The sequence below is a fragment of the Amblyomma mixtum genome, chromosome 10 (genome assembly GCF_055824585.1).
Source record: "Amblyomma mixtum isolate Tamu chromosome 10, ASM5582458v1, whole genome shotgun sequence".
Taxonomy (NCBI): Eukaryota; Metazoa; Arthropoda; class Arachnida; order Ixodida; family Ixodidae; genus Amblyomma; species Amblyomma mixtum.
In genome coordinates this window covers 112,192,997-112,214,887 of record NC_143021.1, presented here as the reverse complement: position 1 = coordinate 112,214,887, position 21,891 = coordinate 112,192,997, and the positions used below count along the sequence as shown (strand labels likewise).

Genomic DNA, 21,891 nt, shown 5'->3' with positions numbered 1-21,891 from the left:
TTTCTCCTTGATTTTACCCCCAGGAGTCTTCTCTGTCGAAGTCGTCCGCCTCTAATCAGTGGTCGGTTGCCCTCAGTCCAGGGCTCCGCTGGCCACTGCCGCCCGTTGAGCTCGCTGTACCAGACCTTCTTGGTCTTCACAGCGGTCGCTGGACAGCAGAGTCTCCCACTGCTCCGCACTCGGGTTTTGTATTTTGGGGACCACGTCTATCTTTTGGCAGGCCCATGTGATGTGATAGAGAGTAGGTTTTCCGTCGCACCAGGGACATTTGTCCGCGTATATGGTAGGGTGCATTTTGTTTAGTATATGTAGGTTTGGGAAAGAGCCTGTTTGTAATTGTCTCCAAGTGACAGCTTCCTCTCTGCTGAGAGATTTGTGCGGTGGGGGATACCGCAATCTTCTGCCTCTGTAGTTTTGTAGTATGGCCGAGTAATCCCTGGGTGCTGGCGCGAGTTCCGCGGGCTCATCGGATGCTCGGAAAGTAATGTATCCTCGAGCTATCCTGTCGGCCTCTTGGTTCCCTGCCACCCCCGTGTGCCCCGGTACCCACACAATTTTGTGTGGGATCTTGTCGCTTTGTTCTTCCTGGTTTTTAATTCTGTCGCTCGCTGCGAGGAGTATACGGAGCGCGTGACGACCTATCCTGCCATTCATGTAATTTCGGCAGGCTGTTTGAGAGTCGGTGAGTATTGTTAGCGACCGCCCGGTTCTATAGCCCTCCGCCACCGCTAGAGCAACGGCTACTTCCTCGGACTCTGCAGCTGTGCAGCCTCGGAGAGACGCGCTGGTCATTTCGCGTAAAGACGAATCGACCACCGCCGCCACAGCGATTTTGGTGTCTCCTCCTCTCCAAGACGCGTCTGCATACACGGTCGTGGCTTGAGGAGCGTATGTTCTTTCGATGAAGTCGGCCCTCGCTTCTCTTCTGCCTCGATGGAGGTTGGGATCCATGTTTTTTGGTATTGGCGCTACCTTGAGGGTCTTGCGAAGCTCGTCGGGGATCGTTGCCGTCCTCGTCATTTCTCGCATCTGCTCGCGGTATCCGAGCCTCTGCAGGAGCGCTCTTCCAGTCGTTGTCTGCAACAGCCTGAGTTTTTGCGACTCAAGCTGCGCCTCTCGTAGCTCCTCAAAGGTGTTATGTAATCCCAGGGCCATGAGTTTTTCGGTTGACGTGTTGCGCGGAAGTCGGAGCGCTGTCTTATACGCTTTGCGTAGCAGGGCATCCGCTTGTTGTATTTCGTTTTTGTTGAGGCACTGGTAGGGTAGGCTGTACGTGATTCTACTAACTACAAGGCTTCTGACTAGTTTGAGTGTGTCCTCTTCACGCATGCCATGTCGCCTGTTGGTGATGCGGGTGATCATGCGTGAGACTTGTAGTGTTGTTGCTTTGAGCAGGGTAAAAGTGTGAGTACTGCGCTGGTTGGATTGAACCCACATGCCTAAAATTCTTATTGTTGTCTTTTCGGGTATGGGTGTCCCGTCAAGGTAGACGTTGAGTTTTAGGTCCTCGTTGGTTGGGACGGTCCGGTTTTGCTTGCCTCTCCAGACTCTCAGCAGTTCCGATTTCTCGGTCGAGCATGCGAGTCCTCTTTCTGCGAGGTATTGCTCTACACAAGAGGCCGCTTGCTGTAGCCTTTCTTCCTTCTCTCCGAGACAACCCGTGTTTGTCCAGACTGTTATATCGTCAGCATACATTGCATGCCTGATGCCTTCGATGTTCTCTAGTTTTCGAGCTAGGCCTATCATAGCTATGTTGAAAAGTAAGGGGGAGATAACTGACCCTTGGGGTGTTCCCTTATTTGGAGTGCGAATTTTGTCCGATCGAAGGTCTCCTATGCCGATGGTGGCAGTTCTGTCGGACAGGAAGGCTTTGACGAAGCCGTGGATTCTGCGCCCGCAATCCAGCTTGTCTAGGCCCGTAAGGATCGCTTCGTGGCTGACGTTATCGAATGCCCCTTTGATGTCCAGGGCCATTATGACATTTTCTCCCGTCCGAGGTACGTTTCGCAGGACATCTTCTTGTATTTGGAGGAGAACGTCCTGCGTCGAGAGCTTCGCTCTGAAGCCGAACATGGTATGTGGTACACAGTCGTTGTCTTCCATGTAATTTTGCAGTCTTAAAGTTACCACCCGTTCGTAAAGTTTGCCAAGGCACGACGTGAGTGATATGGGCCTGAGGTTTTCAATTTGTAGCTTTTTACCAGGTTTAGGTATCATCGTTACTTCGGCGTGTTTCCAATCTTCGGGAACCGTCTCCGCCTCCCAATGTTTGTTAAGAAAGCTGACGAGCTCTTGTATGAGGTCGTCGCTCAGGTTGCGGATTAGGGCGTTGTCGATTCTGTCTGCTCCGGCTGCCGTGTTTCTGGTGGTGTTTCTTATGGCCGCGTAAACCTCTTCCACAGTTATGGGGCGGTCGAGTTTCTCGTTTTCGGCTCCTCGATACGTTCCTTGGTATCGCGGGGGGTTGTGATCGCCGAAACATTTTTCTCGTGCCTTCTCCAGTAGGGTGATGTCTGATCCCTCGAAGGAGTGGATGAACCTGTGGATGGCTTTATTGTTTTCTGATTTTATTTTGGTCGGATCGATTAGTGCTCTTAAGAGATTCCAGGTTCTGGCCGTGCCTAGAGTTCCCCTAAGCGAGTCGCTGAGTTGTTCCCAATTTTGTTTCGCGAGTTGCATCGCATATTCTTCCGCCTTTGCCGTAATTTCTGCTATCTTTAGTTTTAGTTTCCTGTTGTGTTTTTGCTTCCGCCATCTTTTGGTGAGACTGCGTCTCGCTTCCCATAGTCTGAGGAGGTGGGCGTCTACTTCAGGCGTTGCTGTCGTTCTCCTTAGACTTTTTGTGCATCGTTGTCGCGTTTCTCTCAGCATGCCGCTCCATTCCTCCAGTGATTGGATACCGCCTTCAGATTTGTTGCAAGCCCCGCGAAACGCATTCCAGTCAGTGATTTTCGCCTGTCCAATCTGGCGTCTTATGGTGTCGGATGCTATTCGTGTCCGGAGGATAAAGTGATCGCTGCCTAGATTTTCCATCAGGTTTTCCCACTGTGACTCCCTGCTCTTCCTTACGAAGGTGAGGTCCGGGCATGTGTCCGTGCTCACGCTATTTCCGATTCTCGTGGGGGTCGCAGGATCTGTGATTAGACAGCAGCCAAAGTACTCCGCTACTTCCACTAATGTTCTTCCCTTGATGTCTTGTTTCTGGTATCCCCAACTCCTGTCCATGGCGTTGAAATCTCCTACGATGATGAGTGCATTTTTTTTGGCCAGCTTGTGCGCTCCATAGAACAGTTCGAAGAGTTTGGCTTTTCTTTGTCTCGGCGGGCTGTACACGTTAAGTAAGAACGTGCTGCTTCCCTGTCGCTTTTTCGGAATAATTTCAACAAGCGCGTGCTCGATGTCGGTGTCGGCGATGGTATCGTGCCTGATGGCGGTAATGGTTTTGCTGACTAGGACGGCCGCTTTACCTTCGTTTTGACTCTCGTAAACCTCGTACCCTTGTAAGGTCGGCTTGATTCCAGTCTCTTGGAGCGCAATTACATCAGGAGGTGTCAGTTGTGTGTTTATATATTGTTTTAAAAGGGCCTGCTTTTTGCGGTAGCCTCTGCAGTTCCATTGCCAAATATCTAAGTGTTCTTGTTCTTGCCGATACGTATTGATCATGTTTACGCGTCACTGCTGTTGCCTTGTTCGCTTGCGAAAGCTGTTAGCGCTGGACGGTTGTACGCTTTTTCCCTAATGTTTTCGGTATGTTTTTGTTTTCGAAAAGCGCTTCTGATCTCTGCGATCTGCCCTTGGAATTGTACTTGCATCTGTTGCATTTGCGATTGGATTTGCTGCATGATATCCTGCATCATCTGCTGCATCATCTGTTGCATTCGTGTTTCAAGGTCTCCTTCATTCGATGCCTGTGGTTGTTGTTTTGGAAGGGCTCTAGTCGTGTCGAGTTCCCGCTGTTGGTCCTTTAGTGTTTTTGTGAGTTCCTCAACTTTGCGTTCGAGCTCGTTTTGTTTGATTCGAGCGAGTTCTAGCTCGCGTCTGAGCGCATCGCTGTTCGCGTCCTTCGGTTCTGTGACGCGACTGTCTTTGTTGTTTGTGTTGTCTATGTTACTACCCTTTCCTGCCGAGTGCGAAGCAGTGGTAGAAGCCCAGCTCACCTTGCTGCCGCTTGTCTGGGAAACCTTCTTCTTTTTCTTTTTCTCTTGCTTCTCCCCCTCCTGTGGGCCGGCTGGTGGTAGAGGCGGGAAGGAGTTGGACCTCGATCGGCTCCTCGATGTCTCTCCCTCTGAGCTGAGCCATCGCTTGGGTGGTCGCCCGCGTTGGTCGCTCCGTCCTCTTTCTCCTGTGGGTTTTGGCCTGGCTTTTTTCAATCTCTCTCGGCACTCCTTGGATCCGGTCCGGTGTGCCTCGCCACAGATTATGCACTTGGGCGTGCACTCGTGGTCGGCGGGCGGGTTTGAAACTCCACACAGTCCGCACACAATAATGTTCGGTGTGGGGCACACGTCGGAACGGTGTCCTTGCTGGAAGCAGACGTAACACACTTGCCTAGTGGGGCGGTACTGGTAGCATGGTACTTCACCTCCGTAATAAATGACGAATTTCGGCAAGACTGGGCCGTCGAACGTGAGCACTGCCGTCTTGGATTTTCCGAGCATCCTTGCCTGAAGTATGGTCACTCCTTGAGTTCTGACCCGTAGGTGTGCTTTAAGTTCTTCGGGAGGGGTACCTGGCTCTACACCGTGGATCACGCCGCGCAGGACGTCTTCCGGTGCTGCCACGTAAGCGTTTACATCATAAGGCTTTCCGTCGAATTTGAGACGGGTAATGTGCCGCACTAGCTGAGCCGTTTGCTCGTGCGGAGTGCTAACGATAATGATATTGGATCCGGTGCGAAGCCTTACAAGTAGGTCCTCGTCCTTACATTGCTGGCCGCACGCCATGACAATTGCGCGCGCTACTTGGTGGGTGGTGAGGGACTTCACCATGAGTCCTTTCTTGGGTCGAATAATGATCTTGTAGTCGCTTCTGGGGAGTGGCGGCATTCTTCGCCTAGGCCTGCTCTGCTCCCTTGATCCATACTTGTTGCAGCCGGTCGCATCACCCGGTAATTTTCCGTCTTGAGGATTGGCGTCCGGGCCGGTTCCCGTGCCTTTGCGTTCCTTTCGCCTTTGAAGTTTTCTCTGGCGCTTGGATTGTACAAGCTCCCAGCTGGCATCGTTGTTGTACCCGGCTGGCTTCGACGAGGAGTCGGACGGGATCTCGTCCTCACTTCCCAAGTCGGCGTCTCCGAAGTCGTCTTCATCCATCACTTGGAATTCGTTGAGAAGGACGTTTGACGATTGTGCTGGCACATCGTTGTCTTGGCTGGGCCCCGCCATATGGTCCGTCTTTGAAACGGCGTCGATGCTAGGCGTCGGCGTCGTCGACAAGGTTAGCGGCCCATGCTCTCACGATGTCGAGCTGGGTGGCCCGTTAGGGTTAGCGGGCCGGCGCCCGCTTTATAACTTTCAAGTCCGGTAGAAAGCCGAAAACTGGTCCTACCTCTTGAAATTTCTATCCTGGGGATCCAGCACTTGATATCTTTCCGTTCCGAATAAAATCCGGTGGCGAGAATGATTTGGTCCGGTGGAATTTGCTCAAAATGTGCGGAACCGATGCGACGCGCGTCCGCTTGCTTGAACCGCCATGTAGCGTCCCCTTAATACGCGAAAAAAATTTCCAAATGCAGTAGTCGCGAGCTATAGCCAGACTTGTTTCCACCGAATTCAATAGACAAAATAAGTCCAGGAAACTGAAAACTTAGTCATGATACGAGAGACGCTTCTTTTTCTTTTTAGTGTTTCTTGTATCGGGCCTAAATTTTTCAGCTTCCTGAATCTTACACACGTTTGCGTTTATGCAGTTGCTCTTCTCTTAATGCGCATGACCAGTGCACTTGAATCTTTGAATGTTATTTTTGTACGTTTCGTCTTAACGGGCACATTCAAACTTTTTCATGTTTGACTTTGCTTTGATGGTTTTAGCGAATTTTGGCTCTCTTTCAATTGCTTCCTGATAACGGCTTATTCTTTGTTTTTACTGTTTAGCAGTGTTATTTGTTGGACTCGCTAAATACTGTATTTAAGAATTTATCAGCCTTTGGCATGTGCTTTTTCTTCACTGTTTTCAGAGCTTTTTGCATACTCGCTTGCCATGACTTTTGTTTACTTGGCACCGCCCTTTGGCATCACTTAGCCGTGTAGATGGAAAACCGTACTTTTATTCTCCTTTTTTTCCCCCTTTTGCATTGATGCTACGTTCGCTCCCTGACTGACACGTGGCCTGTGTTATGGTTTTGGTTTATTGGAGTTTAATGTCCCAAAGCGACTCAGGCTATGAGGAACGCTGTAGTGAAGGGCTCCGGAAATTTCGACCACCTGGGGTTCTTTAACGTGCACTTACATCGCAAAGTACACGGGCCTCTAGAATTTCGCCTCCTTCGAAATTCAGCCGCCGCAGCTGGGATCGAACCCGCGTCTTCCGGGTCAGCAGCCGAGCGCCGTAACCACTGAGCCACCGCGGCGGAGCACCTGTGTTATGGGTTTATAATATTGATACATGTCTTCGAAGAGGCGGAAGTAGTGCATGCACTAGTAGAGGAAGAAGTGGGTTGTCTCTCGCACGTGCGCTCGGACCGCTGAGGGACCGCCGCAGTTTTTTCGTCTCTGCTCCGGTGTTCTATTTCGCGTTGCACGCTACAGTTTGGTGGAGGTGCTGGGTATGCTTCCCGAAGTAAGACATGATGTTGGGCTAGTCGGTTCATGGTTAGAGCGAAACAAAACTGCGCGAAGACGACGGGACAAAAGAAAGGCACGAATACACACACACAAAGCGCAGACTTCCAACTGACTTTATTTTGTAAAAGCAGGGTGCTTATAAAGGCAATCACAGCAAACTAGGAGACAAGCAGAAGCAACGTGCGAACGGCAATGACAGGGTAAACAAGACCACGTGTGAATTACAACGTATGAAAAGTTCGGATGTGTTTATCTAAGAACATGATTTCCTGACATGAAAGAGATAAAGAAGGGACGCTAACACACTTATCACCCCTTTTAGAAATGAAATAGGCCTCGATGACTTCTGTTTCGGTTTTTGTTTTGGCCTTTGAAAGGAACTTTGTTTTTTCCAGGTAAGGAGAACAGTTTTTAGTGTCGCAGCTCTTACAGTGCAAGGGTAGATTCTTTTGTCCCGTCGTCTTCGCGCAGTTTTGTTTCGCTCTAATGCTTCCCGACCTGCGCACTCCGTACAGCGTCACTACGGACCTCACACTGGATCACCAGCGACCCAGCCGCCGTCTCCGCGGAGAGTCGCCTCAATTTGGGCCCCTTCCCCCGCCAACAAGGACGACGCAGCCTCGACCGCCGAGTCCAACTCACATGGCCACTGACACCAGGCCCTTGGTGTCGATCCTTTGCCACCCACCGCGAACACCGCCATCTTTTCACGGTGACGTGTTCGAAGACGCTGAGGATTGGCTAGAGACCTTCGAGCGGGTCGCACGCTACAATGGCTGGTGCGACGAGCGCAAGCTAAATAACGTCTATTTTGCCCTGGAAGAGTCTGCCCGGACCTGGTTTGAAAACCACGAGGCTACCCTTCCCACCTGGGAGACGTTTTGCCGGAGTCTCCTGGCTACGTTCCCCAACTCTGATCGCCGGGAGAAGGCTGAAGCAGCGCTGCACTCCCAAAATCAGCGCACGAACGAAAGTGTGCGCATGTACGAGGTCTGTTAGAAAAGTATCCGACCTTTGGCCGTTGAAAAAAAAAAACTTGCATAACTAGAGCGTTGCAAACCTAGTCATCTTTAAAGTAGTCTACTTGGGACTCCACACACTTCTCCCAGCGGTGCTGCCATTGTGGGAAGTATTCCGAAAAGGCCCTTTTCGGAATGGAGTTTAGCTCAGCTGTCGTTGCAGCCATAATGTTCTTCCTTGTCTGAAATCGCGCTCCTTTTAATGGCCTTTTGATTTTGGGAACCAGCCAGAAATCGCAGGGGCCATATCAGGACAGTAAGGAATCTGTTGAACTACAGGATTCTGGTTTTTCAGCAAAAAATCTGATTCGAGTGCGAGGAATGTGCAGGAGCATTGGCGCGATGGGTGCGCCAATTTCCTGTTGACCTCAGCTCCGGGTTCTTGCGCCGCACAGCATCACGTAGGCAACGGAGGACATCCCTGTAGTACTCTTTGGTCATTGTTTGACCCTGTAGAGTGATACTCGTGGTCTGCCACACAGAGGGTGTCAAAGAAAGCAGTCAGCATCACTTTCACATTGCTGCGCAATTGGCGGGCCTTCTTAAGTCTTGGTGACGTGGAATGCTTCCACTCTGACGACTGGGATCTGGTTTCCGGGTCGTACCTGTACACCCAATACTCGTCACTAGTGATTATGATGTTGATGAAGTCGGGGTCACTGTTTGCGGAATCCAGCATGTCCTGTGAGACTTCAACACGAAGCATCTTTTGCTCCACCGTGAGCAGCTTCGGCACGAATTTCGCCGCAACTCTCTCCATGGCCAAATCTTCGGTGATAATGGAATGTGCGGAGAAATTGCTCATGTCCACCTCTTCCTCAATTTCTCGGATAGTCACGCGACAGTCCCGCATCACCATAGTGTTCAGTTCGGCAATGACCTGGTCATTTTGGCATGTTGATGGCCGATTGGAGCATGGCTCGTTCTCCACCGATGTGCGGCCATCTTTAAAATAATTGTAACACTGCTTAAACTGTGTGCTGCTCATAGCATCTTCACCGAAAGCCGTCTGAACTTTTCGAATGGTTTCCACTCGGCTGTCGCCAACTTTATGGCAAAATTTGTTGCAGTAGCGCTGCTCCTTTCACTCCGCCATTTTCCTTGCAATAAAAAACCGACGAGAGCACTGCACACTGCCTCACTCAAACGCTGCTTCCCAGCGACTGACGCTATCGGCAGGCGGGAAAAAATTCATGCATGCGCATGAAGGTTCAAGGTCGCCTGATGCAAGCGCGCTTGTCTCATATCCATTAGGTGTTCGCAAAAAAAAATAAAGTCGGATACTTTTCTAACAGACCTCGTATATCGAAGACATGGCCCGTATTTTTAAGTGCGCCGACCCCGACATGACAGAGGAGAAGAAGCTGCGTCATCTCATACGTGGGGTTAAGCAGGAGCTGTTCGCGGGCCTCGTGCGCAGCCCACCCCGTACGGTGGCGGAATTTCTTACCGAGGCGACCACGATGGAGACGACGCTGCAACAACGGGCCCGCCAGTACAACCGGGACATCAACAGCATGGTGCCCGAAGGCTTTTCGTCGTGTCTCGGCGGCAGTGCAGACACTTTGCGCGAACTAATTCGCTCAGTTGTCCGGGAGGAACTTCAACGAATCCATCTGCCCCAGGTTGCACCTGCGCCGCTGGGAGCGCTGACCGAAGTCGTCAGGGACGAGGTGCGACAGGTTGCGCAGGCACCTCCTGTCCCCGAAGCGCCACCCTGGTTCGATGACGGATCAACATACGCATCCGTTGTGCGTCGCACGACTGGCTACGGTCCAATTACCCCGCAATCAAGGCGGAAAGCTGGGCTAGTTGGTGTGTCATAGTTAATTAAAACACTAGCGCATAAAACTAGGACAAAGACAGTCCCCTTCTCTCATTTCTCCTAGTTTTATGCGCTAGTCTTTTAATTAGCCATTACCCCGACGCCTGGTGTGAGCAATATAAAATGCTGAGGGCCGACCAGCTATACTACTATAAATTACTTCAGTTGGTACAACTCCGGAAGCTGCATATTTGCGACAGGGAAGAGAACTCTACTTATCCTTTCCGACACAATAAAAGACGCATGCCAAAAACTAGAACCAATTATGGTAAACAAACAGTTCCTTATCAAATGGCTTCAATTCTTAATAAACTTGAAGGTAACTTAAATTTCGCATCTAATATTAGCACATTCAAAAAGCACATTAAAGATGTCCTAATAATATCAGGTGTTTTGTACGGGGAGTGACGAGTACTTATGACATGCATACACAGGTTGTATCCTTCTCTTGTACCATGGTTTTTCACTTTATTTTTTGTTATAAGTGTCCTTCAATGTATTGTATACTGAACAAAATCTCTGTATAATATCCTTGCATATTTTTGTACTTATCATACTCTGTTAACGTTGTGATTATAATGACATAATTTACCCACATTCGTTTTAATTATGTGACTTGCTTTCTTCTTATGTTCAAATTTGTATTGCACTTCCGTCGACTGCAGAGGGACAGAGGCCTCGTCAGGCACCACAGCCTTTAGCCTCTGCCCCTGCAGCAGATGCTGTAACTGCTCTGCTCAAATAAATCTTTTCAATTCAATTCAATTCAATTCAACATAGGCACATGTCACGCAAACGTGCCTGGCTACGGTATTATCCCGACGACTCCCGTGAGTAACATCGCCTCATATTCCGCAAACGCACCTGCTACCGCTGCGCCACGCCCTCGGAAGTCGGATTTGGGGCCTACACCGGACCGCAGACCTCTCTGCTACCACTGTGGGGAGCCTGGTCACCTCTACCGCGCCTGTCCGTACCGCCAAGTGGGCCTTCGCGGTTTCCATCCCGACGCACGCTGCCCTCAGAACGGCGAACGACCGCATGAGATTGCGCAGCATCTCTGGGCACTCCAGAACCCTGCCTACTCTGGAAGGCGCGAGTCCCGTTCGCCTTCGCCTGTCCGCTATCGCGCTTCCAGCCCCGGCCGCCAGAGTAGCTCTGCAGGCCGTCGCTTGCCGAGTCCACGTCGGATGGATGGATGGACGGATGGACGGATGGACCGAGGGACGGACGGACGGACGGACGGACGGGTGGACGGGTGGGTGCGTGGGTGGATGGATGGATGGATGGATGGATGGATGGATGGATGGATGGATGGATGGATGGATGGATGGATGGATGGACGGACGGACGGACGGACGGACGGGTGAGTGGGTGGGTGGGTGGGTGGGTGGGTGGGTGGGTGGGTGGGTGGGTGGGTGGGTGGGTGGGTGGGTGGGTGGGTGGGCGGGTGGGTGGGTGAGTGGGTGGGTGGGTGGATGGATGGATGGATGGATGGATGGATGGATGGATGGATGGATGGATGGATGGATGGATGGATGGATGAATGGATGGATGGACGGACGGACGGACGGACGGACGGACGGACGGGTAGGTGGGTGGGTGAGTGGGTGTACGGGTGGGTGGGTGAGTGGATGGATGGATGGATGGATGGATGGATGGATGGATGGATGGATGGATGGATGGATGGATGGATGGATGGATGGACGGACGGACGGACGGACGGACGGACGTGTGGGTGGGTGGGTGAGTGGGTGGATAGATGGAGGGACGGACGGACGGACGGACGGATGGATTGGAGCGCCCCTTTTGAAACGGGGTGGTGGCAATTGCCACCATGTTTTCTTTCTTCATTTTTTCTAACTGTGTTGTCAATTCTCATTAAGATCCGCCATCAACTTTACCTACGGTTTCCTACACTTCTAACTTTATGTCACATCTCTGCTTTTCAGCCACCAATCCTCCAATCGCTTTTTGCTAACTTCCACTCCAGATTTATTTACATGACCATTGTTATGTTTAAACCCTAGGGCCTCCGAAGAGTGACTGTGCCTGCATCGACATCCGGATGGATACCATCACATTAGAGTACCAGGTGTTCAATTGTTTCCACAGATCTACCACACACTGCAGATGTGTCATCTTCTTCGTTAAATTTCTTTCTATAGCTACGCGTTCTAGGACACCCTGACCTAACTTCAAAAAGTAGGGCACTGCCTCTTGAGTTTTCATGGAAAAATTCTTTCCTGATCTGCATTTTCCAGTATCGGTATAGTTCTACACTATGTTTCTTTTTCGTTGAATTAATCCAATTTTTAACTTCCGCTTTTTTAAACTGTCCTTTAATGCTCTTTTTTTCTCCGTCCTCATGACCGGCATACTTACTGGTTAGTTTTCTCGTTCTTTTCCGCAACTGTGAGTCAAAGCTCTTTCTGTATAAATATTTAAATACCTTAGCTGCCCACCTGTTATCGTCCAATTTCCTCAGGCGTTCTTAATATAGTATTTTACTATTAGCTTCCCGTGCTTCGAACGATGCCCAGCCCATATCCCCTTGTACTGCCTCGTTTGTGGTTTTGCCGTGGGCGCCTAGTGCTAATCTTCCAACAGCTCTCTGATTTACGTCTAATCTCGACTTAACTTCTGCCCTTAAAGGGTCCCTGAAAGGGGTGTCTGAGGTTGGAAAAAAAATACTTGCATTATGTAGAGCGTATGCTACTGAACGTTCATGCCGCGTACAATACATCAAAAGCGAGTAGATAATTTATAACACATTTTCAAAAACTGCTGCTCCCGAGCCTTGCGGCGACCAGCGGCGGTGAACTTCCGCCTGAATCTGTACTCATTACGTCATTTTAGTACTCTTTACGTCACCAGCGCAGGGCTATCATTGGTTCGCGGTGCCAACGTGAAATCGCATATTTAACAAACTAAAAGCTCTAGATACTTCACATTCTTACTCTTTACGGAACCATTTCGCATTTCAGCATGGAGAGTTGTCGTTTATATGCATGTTTACGCGGTTATTGTGTGTTGGATGTCAGAAATTAGTACTGCACTTCCGGTTTACAATGTTTTCGTCTGCTCGTGCCGCTTGTGTCACTCCGCCGGCGCCGCCGTCGATCCGAATCGAGAACCGAGGTGCGATTTAGAGTCACCGCACTACTGATTTCTGTCGCGACCTCCGTCCCGTGCGCAATCAAAATGGACCGGCCGTGCTGTGTCGTTGCTTGCAAGGCCAGGGTTCAGCAAGATGTTGCCCTTCGGCACTGTCTGCCGAAAGATGGAAGTGAGCGAGCTGTCGTCGTCGTCAGGATTCAGCGCCCGATTTCTGAACGGCGTGTCCTTAAAAACTTGGCCGACGCGCCGCACCGATCGTCGCTTGCGAACTGCCGCCCTACTACAAGCAGGGACACACGGAGCGGTGAGCATCGCTGCGCCGCTCACAACCGGTGTCGCACTTCACCGCCGTGCAGAAATGCCTGAGCGCTGCTTGGGATGGTGTACAAATATCACAAGGCAAGATCGCCTTGTTATCAGAAATACTTCTCGAGCAGCGACAAAGCATGTCTGCTTATGTTGCGAGCTTTCGGCAACGGCATCGCTTGCGGGCGCTCCGGGCGACGAGCTCTGCGGCTGCTTGGCTGCCGTGGTCGTCGCTGGTCGTGCCTATTGCCTGTTTGGCATCGAAGCTGCAGCGGCCGGTGCTTCGGAAGTCGCCTGAGCTATAATAAAAGGCTTACTCTACACATCGCTTTGCAGTCAACAGCATCATCTCACAATAAATAATAGTATGATCACTTTCCGCGACTCCTTCAGCAGCGAAGCGAGCGGGCGCCAGGCGAGCCGGACCCCACGTCGGGCCAGCGGCAGCTGCGAGACGGTTGTGGCAAGAAATTTGCTCGTATCACAGTCGTTACCTTTACCAGCAGCTCAGTATTGGTTAGCGAACCTCAAAAAATGACACATTTTTCACATTTCTTATCCCAGGGTTTATTATTTACGTCAAGAACACACTTTAGCTTGTTTTATGACGCCGGCAGACGGGATCCAGGCTGGCCGGCCGGCCGGCATGCTCGGCGTACCTCACATTCGCACAAGAAAATACAAAACAGCCATGATACCAGACAGGATGCTTCCTAGATTCGAGCAACGACAATATGCCTGTGCAAAAGTGGATCTTTCGGCAACGACACCACCTGCGGCAACGCCGCGCGACGAACTGCGCGCTGGTCCCAGGCTGCCCTAGTCGTCGCTAGGCCTATCTGGTTTCGTATCGAAGCCGCAGCTGACGGCGCTTCGGAAGTCGCCTGCGCTATAATAAAAGGCCTACTATTCACATCGCTTTACTGCGAACTCGTCCCATAATAAAAGATATGTTCGATTTCCAGGACGCCTTCAGCAATGGAGCTAGCAGACGGCAGGCGAACCGCACCAAGTAGCAGCAGCACCAAAGCGGCTGTGGGATGAAATTTGCTTGTATCGCAGTCATCACTTTTACCAGGAACTCGGTATTGGCCAGCGATCGTCAGAAATGATGCATTTTTGACATGCATCTATCCCACGGCTTGCTATGGACGAGAACGAACAATACTAGCGCGTTTTTCAGTCGCCGGCGGCCGGCATCAAGGCTGGCAGGCCGGCCCGGCGTGGCTCGGCCCCGAGCCCCGAGGGCTCAGCCCCGAGGAGCGCGCTGTACGGCATCATGACGCTGCCGCTCTCCGCGCTCGTATTGACTCCCGCTTCACGTCGTTGCGTATTCCGCGCGCGGCTCGTCGTTGACATCCAGCAGGTTGGACGCAGGCGACGAGCTGCGATCGGTCGTTACGACGTCGTTCACAACGGCGCGCCGCACCGAATCGCACACACTTTTCGCACATGTGCCCCCGCCTTAAGGCTGACATCCCATTTCGGCACTCATCCGCGAAAGTCGTTCCTTGAGCTCGGGGTCCATAGTACGAGAGAAGCCGCAGCGACGAACACAGCAGACAGCGGGAAAGCGAGCGAGCGAGCGAGCGAAAGAGCGCGTCTTTGGTCAACCGGACGTAAACAAACCGATCTCGTCGATGACGTATTTATGGGCGGAGCATGGTCCCGGCCTGTAATCTTTATTTTTTTAGGGTTCGCACCGGTGTACGAGTTGAGAGGGAAAACGCTGGTGGTCATTTTTATTAGCCATTATGTCTGGTTCCACACAAGGTAGATCAAAAAATTTTGCGGTAGGATGATGGATCATTCAATGTCTATCAATACTTTGACTTCTCTTTGCCTACATGGACACCGTTTCAGGGACCCTTTAAGCACAGAACCGCATTGCCGAAAGTAAGCCCCGGCACTATTATTCCTTTCCAAATACCTCTCAGTACTTCATATTTGTTGTACCCCCATAATGCCTTATGTTTCATTATCCTGCAGCGTCTCTTCGTCATTTTGCCCTAAGAGCCTGTTCATGCTTTTCCGTGTATATCTGCCCTTCGTTTAATCATATCCCTAGGTATTTGTATTCGGCCGCTTTGGGTATTTCGTGGCCTTGTATTGTAAGCACCTGATCAGTTCTATCGTTGAAAATCATCGCACCTGATTTAGTTGCGCTAAAACTGAATCCTAGAGCGTCTCCTTCGTCTCCACAGCAATTAACTAAAGTTTGTAAATCTTTCTGGCTATCTGCTAACAGTACAATATCGTCCGCATACATTAAACCCGGGAGGCTGTGCTCAACTACATTTCCGCCTAATCTGTACGACAGATTATAATGTAGATTACTTTCTTCTAGCCTTCTTTCCATATTTATCACGTAAAGCATGAACAGCAGCGGTGATACAGGACAACCTTGCCTTAATCCTTTGTGCACCCTCACAGTTGTGGTATTTTTTCCCTTCCCATGTAATTTGAATTTCATTATCTCGGTAGATTTCCTGTAGAAAAGCAATTACCTCATGACCGATACCTAAATCTTGGAATATGCTCCACAGGAGTTCCCCGTTCACGTTATCGTATGCACCGCTTATGTCCAGAAAGGCTAAATACAGAGGTATGTTTCCCGCCTTAGCTATTTCTATGCATTGGGTAAGCACGAACAGGCTATCATCTGAGCGCCTACCCCTTCTGAATCCATTCTGAAGTTCTCCGAGTATCCGATTACCTTCTACCCATGACTGCATTTTTAATTTCACCGCCTGCATTGCCAGCCTGTACATAACAGATGTTATCGTAATCGGACGGAAGGATTTTATGTTCATCTTATCTCCTTCCCCTTTATAAATCAAATTCATTTTACTCTGTCTCCAGCTGTGCGGAATTTGCTTATTTGTTATGACTGTCTCCGATGCTTTTATCAGCGCTCACGATGCCGGAAAATCTGCTTATCATTACTACACTGAAAGAGGCTGTGTAAAGCTCTGTCCTTCATAGCTAAGTAAAGATCACTGAGTACCAGAGCAATGGAAGAACCTATTAAGCAGATTTTCCGGTTTGTCGACGACTATCTTGTCATCCTATGCTGCGAACATCAGGCCCTCCCATTCGAAACTTCAAAGGTTCTTAGCAATTTTTCTAGCATACTGCGCGCTTTGACTGCCACCGACGAACTGCCTTCTAATGGTTTCTTACGTATTTAGAATTAGGACTCTATTTTGACAACAATCACGTGTGCTGGGACTTTGAGTCTCGAGCCAAAAAACCCCTTCTGCCCTTTGATTCAGCTCACTAGAAGTTAGTTAAACGCAGTATTGTTAACTCTTGCTTCTATAACGCAGTCAAAAAATCATGCAGTCATAAGCTTGAAGATAGTTTTTTTAAACCAGACGCACCGACTTGTGCAGGCTGGTTACCCTCTCACGCTCTTGTCATCAGTGGCCGAGGCCATGTTGACAAAAAAAGAACCACGTCAAAGGGACAGGGATAAGAAGATTGCCGTGAATCCTTACTTACACGGGATTTCACATTCCCTAAGGAAGATCGGGAAAAAAGTAGTAGTAGATGTAGTATTTTCAGCCCCAGATCGTCTGTCAAGCCTGTGCAAGCGTGTAAATCAGATAGATCGCAGATACGTTGGCTGCACCGCAAATCATCGTGATCGGTTTGTTTCCTGTGCTCAAGGCGTAATCTACTCGATTCTCTTGTCTTCTGGCCATGCTTACGTAGGACAAACCGGCAGATGACTTAACACAAGACTGTCAGAACACAAATACAATCTAAGCACACGAATCTCAGGCCATCTGGGCATTCATTGCCGCGATTGTAAATGCACTCCTCACTGGAGTGACACGAGCGTGCTGAGCAGGTGCAGTGACCAAATCACGCGAGAGATAATTGGGGCCAAAAAAATCGCAAGCCTAAAAGACCGCTGTGTGAGCACCCCATCCGTAGCCCTTCTGGACAAGGAATTTCGTTTGCTTGCGACAGCTCAGCAGTCATGATTTCCTGCTCGTTTCCTGCTGCGATTGCCTGTTTCATGTCTTATCCTTCTTGTATTTTTTGATGCCTTGTGTATATTTACCGATGTGTCAGAGCAATAAAGTTTCAGTTGTAAGTCAGCGCCTGTGTCTCGTCTCCTCTTTCTGCGTCCTTCGTGAAGTGTGCGCTGTTTTGATGTGATGGAAACCCAACTAGCTCGTGATGTGTTCTTCAAGTTTCTTTTTTAAAACAGAAAACCATCCCTTCCTCCTAGCTGTGTTTAACAGACGATTAAGTGCCCATTTGCCTAGTCTGTTTGGCGCCCACTGGTCATAGGAGTGAGAGGCCTTTGTGGGGTTTTCTTAAAGCAGTCGCCTAAACATTACATTTCCTCCCTGTACGGTTTTCCTTAGAATTCCTATATAGTTTGTCCAGAAGACAGATGACAAAACTTCTGATTGAGGCGTTGTTTCCTGCACCGATGTACTGGTAGCCTTATCTCTCCTTTCTAGACAACGGTGTATTAAAGCGGGTGCACCAGATGTGTGCTGAAGCGACCGCAAAGACGTTGTTTTGAAATCCACACGTCAACTATACCTGCCAAAACGTGGTTTCGTGAAAAAGGGGCATTTGTGTCATGGTCTGTGAACTGTCCTTTGTGTCAGCAGCCAGAAACTATTGATCATTGCTTTGTTTTTTGTTTTATTTTGTTGTTGTTGTTGTTTTTTTTTTTGGGGGGGGGTACAGTCTTCAGTAGAATGTCAAAAGGGACATTGAGATTACGCTCTATACTATAAGATTTTTGCCTACAATGGAAGGTTCTAACATTTCATGTGATCTTTTAGTGCTCATAGGACTGTTTAACTCACGGAAGAGCCGCATGACAGACCGCCCCGCAGAGCCACCACGTTCATCGACGTCTGTGTTCAGGGAGTGGTGTGCTATGGTGCGAGCGTATATGCTGCGCAGGTTAGGCCTCCTGCCTGGCTCCCTTTCCCCCTTTCCTTGATGCATGCGTGTGTCTCCCGGAATTTTGATGCGCTGACAAAGTGAGAGCTAGATGCTGATGTGATTGTGTATGACGGGTTGCATGATGCGGCCTAGTCAAGTCGGACTTAAATCCGGTCCCTACAATAAAGAAAAGAACCGTTGCAGCGCAGTGGAATCGTCCCCCGTCTCGCACGCCTCAAGCCGGGTTCGATTGCTACCTAGACTTAAATTTTATTAGCTTATTTTTCTTCATTTACACTTCATTGAATTGGATTCGGGATTATGCTTTGACTTGTTGAATTATGGATTCGAATATGGTTTGGCTTGTTGGATGGCTATTTGTTAGATTGTGAATTGGCTATGCATTGGTGAAAGTGCGACACATCCTGTCCGCAACACTATGAGCCATAAAAGCCTTTCGCCTTAAAACATTTGGCAGTTAGCGTCTTTAATGTTACTTGTGTTCCGTGCCACTTTTGCAGTGCCCTCTTGTGGTTCAGGATACAGGTACATTGGCGTCGTGAGAAAAATACATACTCTTCTAAAATTAACGGTTAATGCCGGAAAAATCTGCAGCACCGTCTGCTTGCGACTCTGGAAATGCTTTATTGTGTCGTAGTCAAATAAATGGGGCACAGCACTTTGAAGTGCAGCGCGTAAGCACGCTCGTCTTCTGTTCTGCTTTTTGCAGGTATTCAAAGTAAAGTGTCGTCTGTGAAGTACGATCAGCGAACCTACCGCGCCGAGATTACTTACTCCGTCAGTGAAGGGAAGTGGTAAGTGCTGCGTTGCGTGTGCTTTACAATCTGGGCCACTTTTGTAGCCGAACAACATTCTCCACTACAAGCACTCAAGCACCAAAGTCGCGTCAAAGGCCTAAAAACAAAATATATCCGCATGAGCAAGGCCACATCTTCAAGAAAAGAATCGCATCTGGTCACCAAAGGGAAGAGCGAAAAACGACGGAACCAAGAACCACCCACGACCTACAGAAATCCTTCAACAAAAGAGAGCTCCACATTACTAAGTCTAATGGATGGCTTGCTAGCGCATCTGCTTCCTTTTTTCTTATTATAACAGGCCTGCACAATCTCCTTCTCAATCCTGTCATTTCTAGTCCTCAAAAATATAGTTTTTTCGGGCACAGGATGACAGTTTCTGCACACTTCGCAGTGGTCCACTTGGAAGTTGCCTTTGTTATTGCGTGTTGTTTCATTGAGCGCGCTAGCGAACACATGCTGACATCTACGCAATAATGAAGGCAGCTTCCCAGTGGACCACTGAAAAGTGTACAGAAATTGTCGTCCTGTGTTCTAAACAGGACTGAGAGGGAGATTGTAGAGGCCTATTATTTTAAGCAAGAAGGAATCAGATGCGTTACAAAGCCATCCATTACGCTTATTAATGAGGAGATCGCTTTTCTATTAGGGTTTTTGTAGGCCTTAGGTGGTTCTTGCTACTTTCGTGTTTCGTTCTTCCCTTTGGCGTTCACTTATGCATTTTTTTTTGACGAAGTGGCGTTGTTCGTGCGGCTTTCTCTTTTTTTTTAGGCGTTTGACGCGGCTTTGGTGTTAACACTTCTTTTTTCACTATTTTCCACGTCCTTTTTTGGTCATCTGATATCAGTCCTCACGTGGCTGCTATTTATCGTTTTCGCTGGTGAAATGTTTTTCTTTGATCACACTTCTCGCCTTTTATGTTTTCTGACGCAGGCTTTTGGTCTTAACACTTCATTTCTCACCTTCTTTCACGTTCGCTGTTGGTCATCTCATATCAGTCCTCATTTGGTTGCTGTCTGTTGTTTTCTCTTGCTAAATGTTTTGCCTTGACCACACTAATCGACTTTTATGCTTTCTGACACACGCTTTGATCTTGAAACTTCATTTCTCACCTTTTTCCACGTTGTTTGTTGGTCATCTGATATCTGTCCTCGCGCGGTTCCTGTTTATCGTTTTCTCCGGTTAATTTTTTTTGTCTTGATGACACTATTCGTCTCTTATGTTTTCTGAGGCAGTCTTTGGTATTAACACTTCATTTCTCACCTTTTTCCATGTTTTTTATTGGTCATTTGATATCAGTCCTCACGTGGTTGCTGTTTACCATCTTCTCTGCTTTGCCTTGACCACACTTTCGCTTTTAATCCTTTCTGAGGCAGACTTGGGCCTTAACACTTCATTTCTCACCTTTTGTAGCGATAGCTGCACTACGCCAGCCGCTTCGCGAGGTCAGCGTGGCTGCGCGCTGAGCCGTGGCACCACCGCTCCGCCAGCTGTGCGCATGCGCGGAGTGACGTCATAGCCCGTAGCTGGTCGGCGCGCCGCGCGCCTCGCCTCTCCGCCGACGGCGGAGCAGACGCCGCCCGCCTCGTCAGTTGTGCGCATACGTGGAGTGACGTCAGATCACGCAGCTGATGTGCGCGCCGCGCGCCTACATTATGCTAGCATTTCGAGCCTTCAGCGTGCAGGCACCGTGGCTGGGCATGTCGTTGGTCGCGTGGTGCGGAGCAGCTACCGGCGGCGCGGCGCGACGGCGAAACTGAGTGGGGAAGGAGTGGAGAGGGGTGGAGGGGGAGAGAGTGAATCTACATCATGGTACGAAGATGGAGGAGGAACGCCCAGCGAAACGCAGCGGCGAAAGACTGACTTTGCACTTCGACTGCACGAGTTCTACTCGACAAGCTGTGCTATCGCGTCACTCCAGGTTTAGCCAGAGGTAAACCACAGCCGACTTTTGCACGTTTTTGTTGGTCCATAGTGAAAACGGCGCGGGAAAACATTTGTTGGTCATCTGATATCTGTCCTCACATGGTTGCTGTTTATCACACTTTTCGCCTTTTTATTTTTCTTCCCGCAACTTTGGTCTTAACACTTCATTTGTCATCTTTTCTCACGTTCTTTATTGGTCATCAGATATCAGTTCTCACGTGGTTGCTATTTATCGTTTTCTCTTGTTAAATGTTTTGCTTTGATCAAACTTTTTGCTTTTTATTATTTCTGACGCAGGCTTTGGTATTAACGCATCATTTTTCACCTTTTTCTACGTTCTTTGTTGGTAATCTGATATCACTCCTGATGCTGTTGTTTTTTTGTTTAATGGTTTTTCCTTAGTCGTTGTTGCATTGCTTATTATGCTGGTGTAGTGCAGTAAGTTTTATTTTTTCTTGTCGTTGTTATGTGTGTTTTTTCATCCTTGATGGCCATGAAAAATAGTGGTGCGATGGTTTGTTTTCGTGCTTCTTGCATGATAGGCTTATCTGATGCACTGCGCGCATTGGCCCCATGAGCATGCGTTATTGGGTGCTTGCAACGGCTCTGTTGGCCTAAAAAAAGGCGAGGTTCATGCGAAATAAAATTCAGTTGCTAGTGTAGCCGGCCTTTTCGTTTTATGTGCCTCTTTTGCCTTCGTCAGTCGCACCGTCTTCTTTTGTACACGTGTTGCTTGGAACACGTGTTGTACGTAAGGAATAAAGGCAACGCCTATTCAAGCGCGAATGTATTTTCACACCAATGGAGCCCCATACTGAGTAATACGCGGTGGTACCCAAGATACATCGAACTGAAGGTGAATTTGACATCTTCGTGCGTGTCGGGGCTGACGTATATGAGCGGCGGTTGCGCTAGATTTCTCGAGAGCCGTGCTACTGCTATTGGCGCCTGCGTGCACCTCCAGTATAGTTACTGTTTGTTTAAAAAAAAAAAGGTGTTACTGCACGCTGAACCATACACATTTGTCCCTTAGGCGGAGCTTCCTTTAACTATGCACCTAATTTTCTAGAAGCTAGTGCTTTCTTAGCTGATTTATATCTTGCAGTGCAGTTCCTCTCTGCTCCGGTGTATTATACAGCGAACGAATCAATTTCGTGTTGGCAGCGTTTTTTTTCTAA

At 49.2% G+C, this 21,891-nt stretch overlaps 1 protein-coding gene across 5 annotated transcripts in view; it reads left to right on the top strand.

The window, feature by feature from the left end:
* Window positions 1–21,891, top strand: part of LOC149326691 (ryanodine receptor-like) — a 539,764-nt gene that overhangs the window by 163,227 nt on the left and 354,646 nt on the right. For all 5 annotated transcript variants that reach the window (XM_089562900.1, XM_089562898.1, XM_089562899.1 and 2 more), the window contains exon 29: window positions 18,700–18,784. In XM_089562900.1, the coding sequence (XP_089419026.1) occupies window positions 18,700–18,784 (85 nt within the window). The remainder of the gene's footprint in view (window positions 1–18,699; window positions 18,785–21,891) is intronic.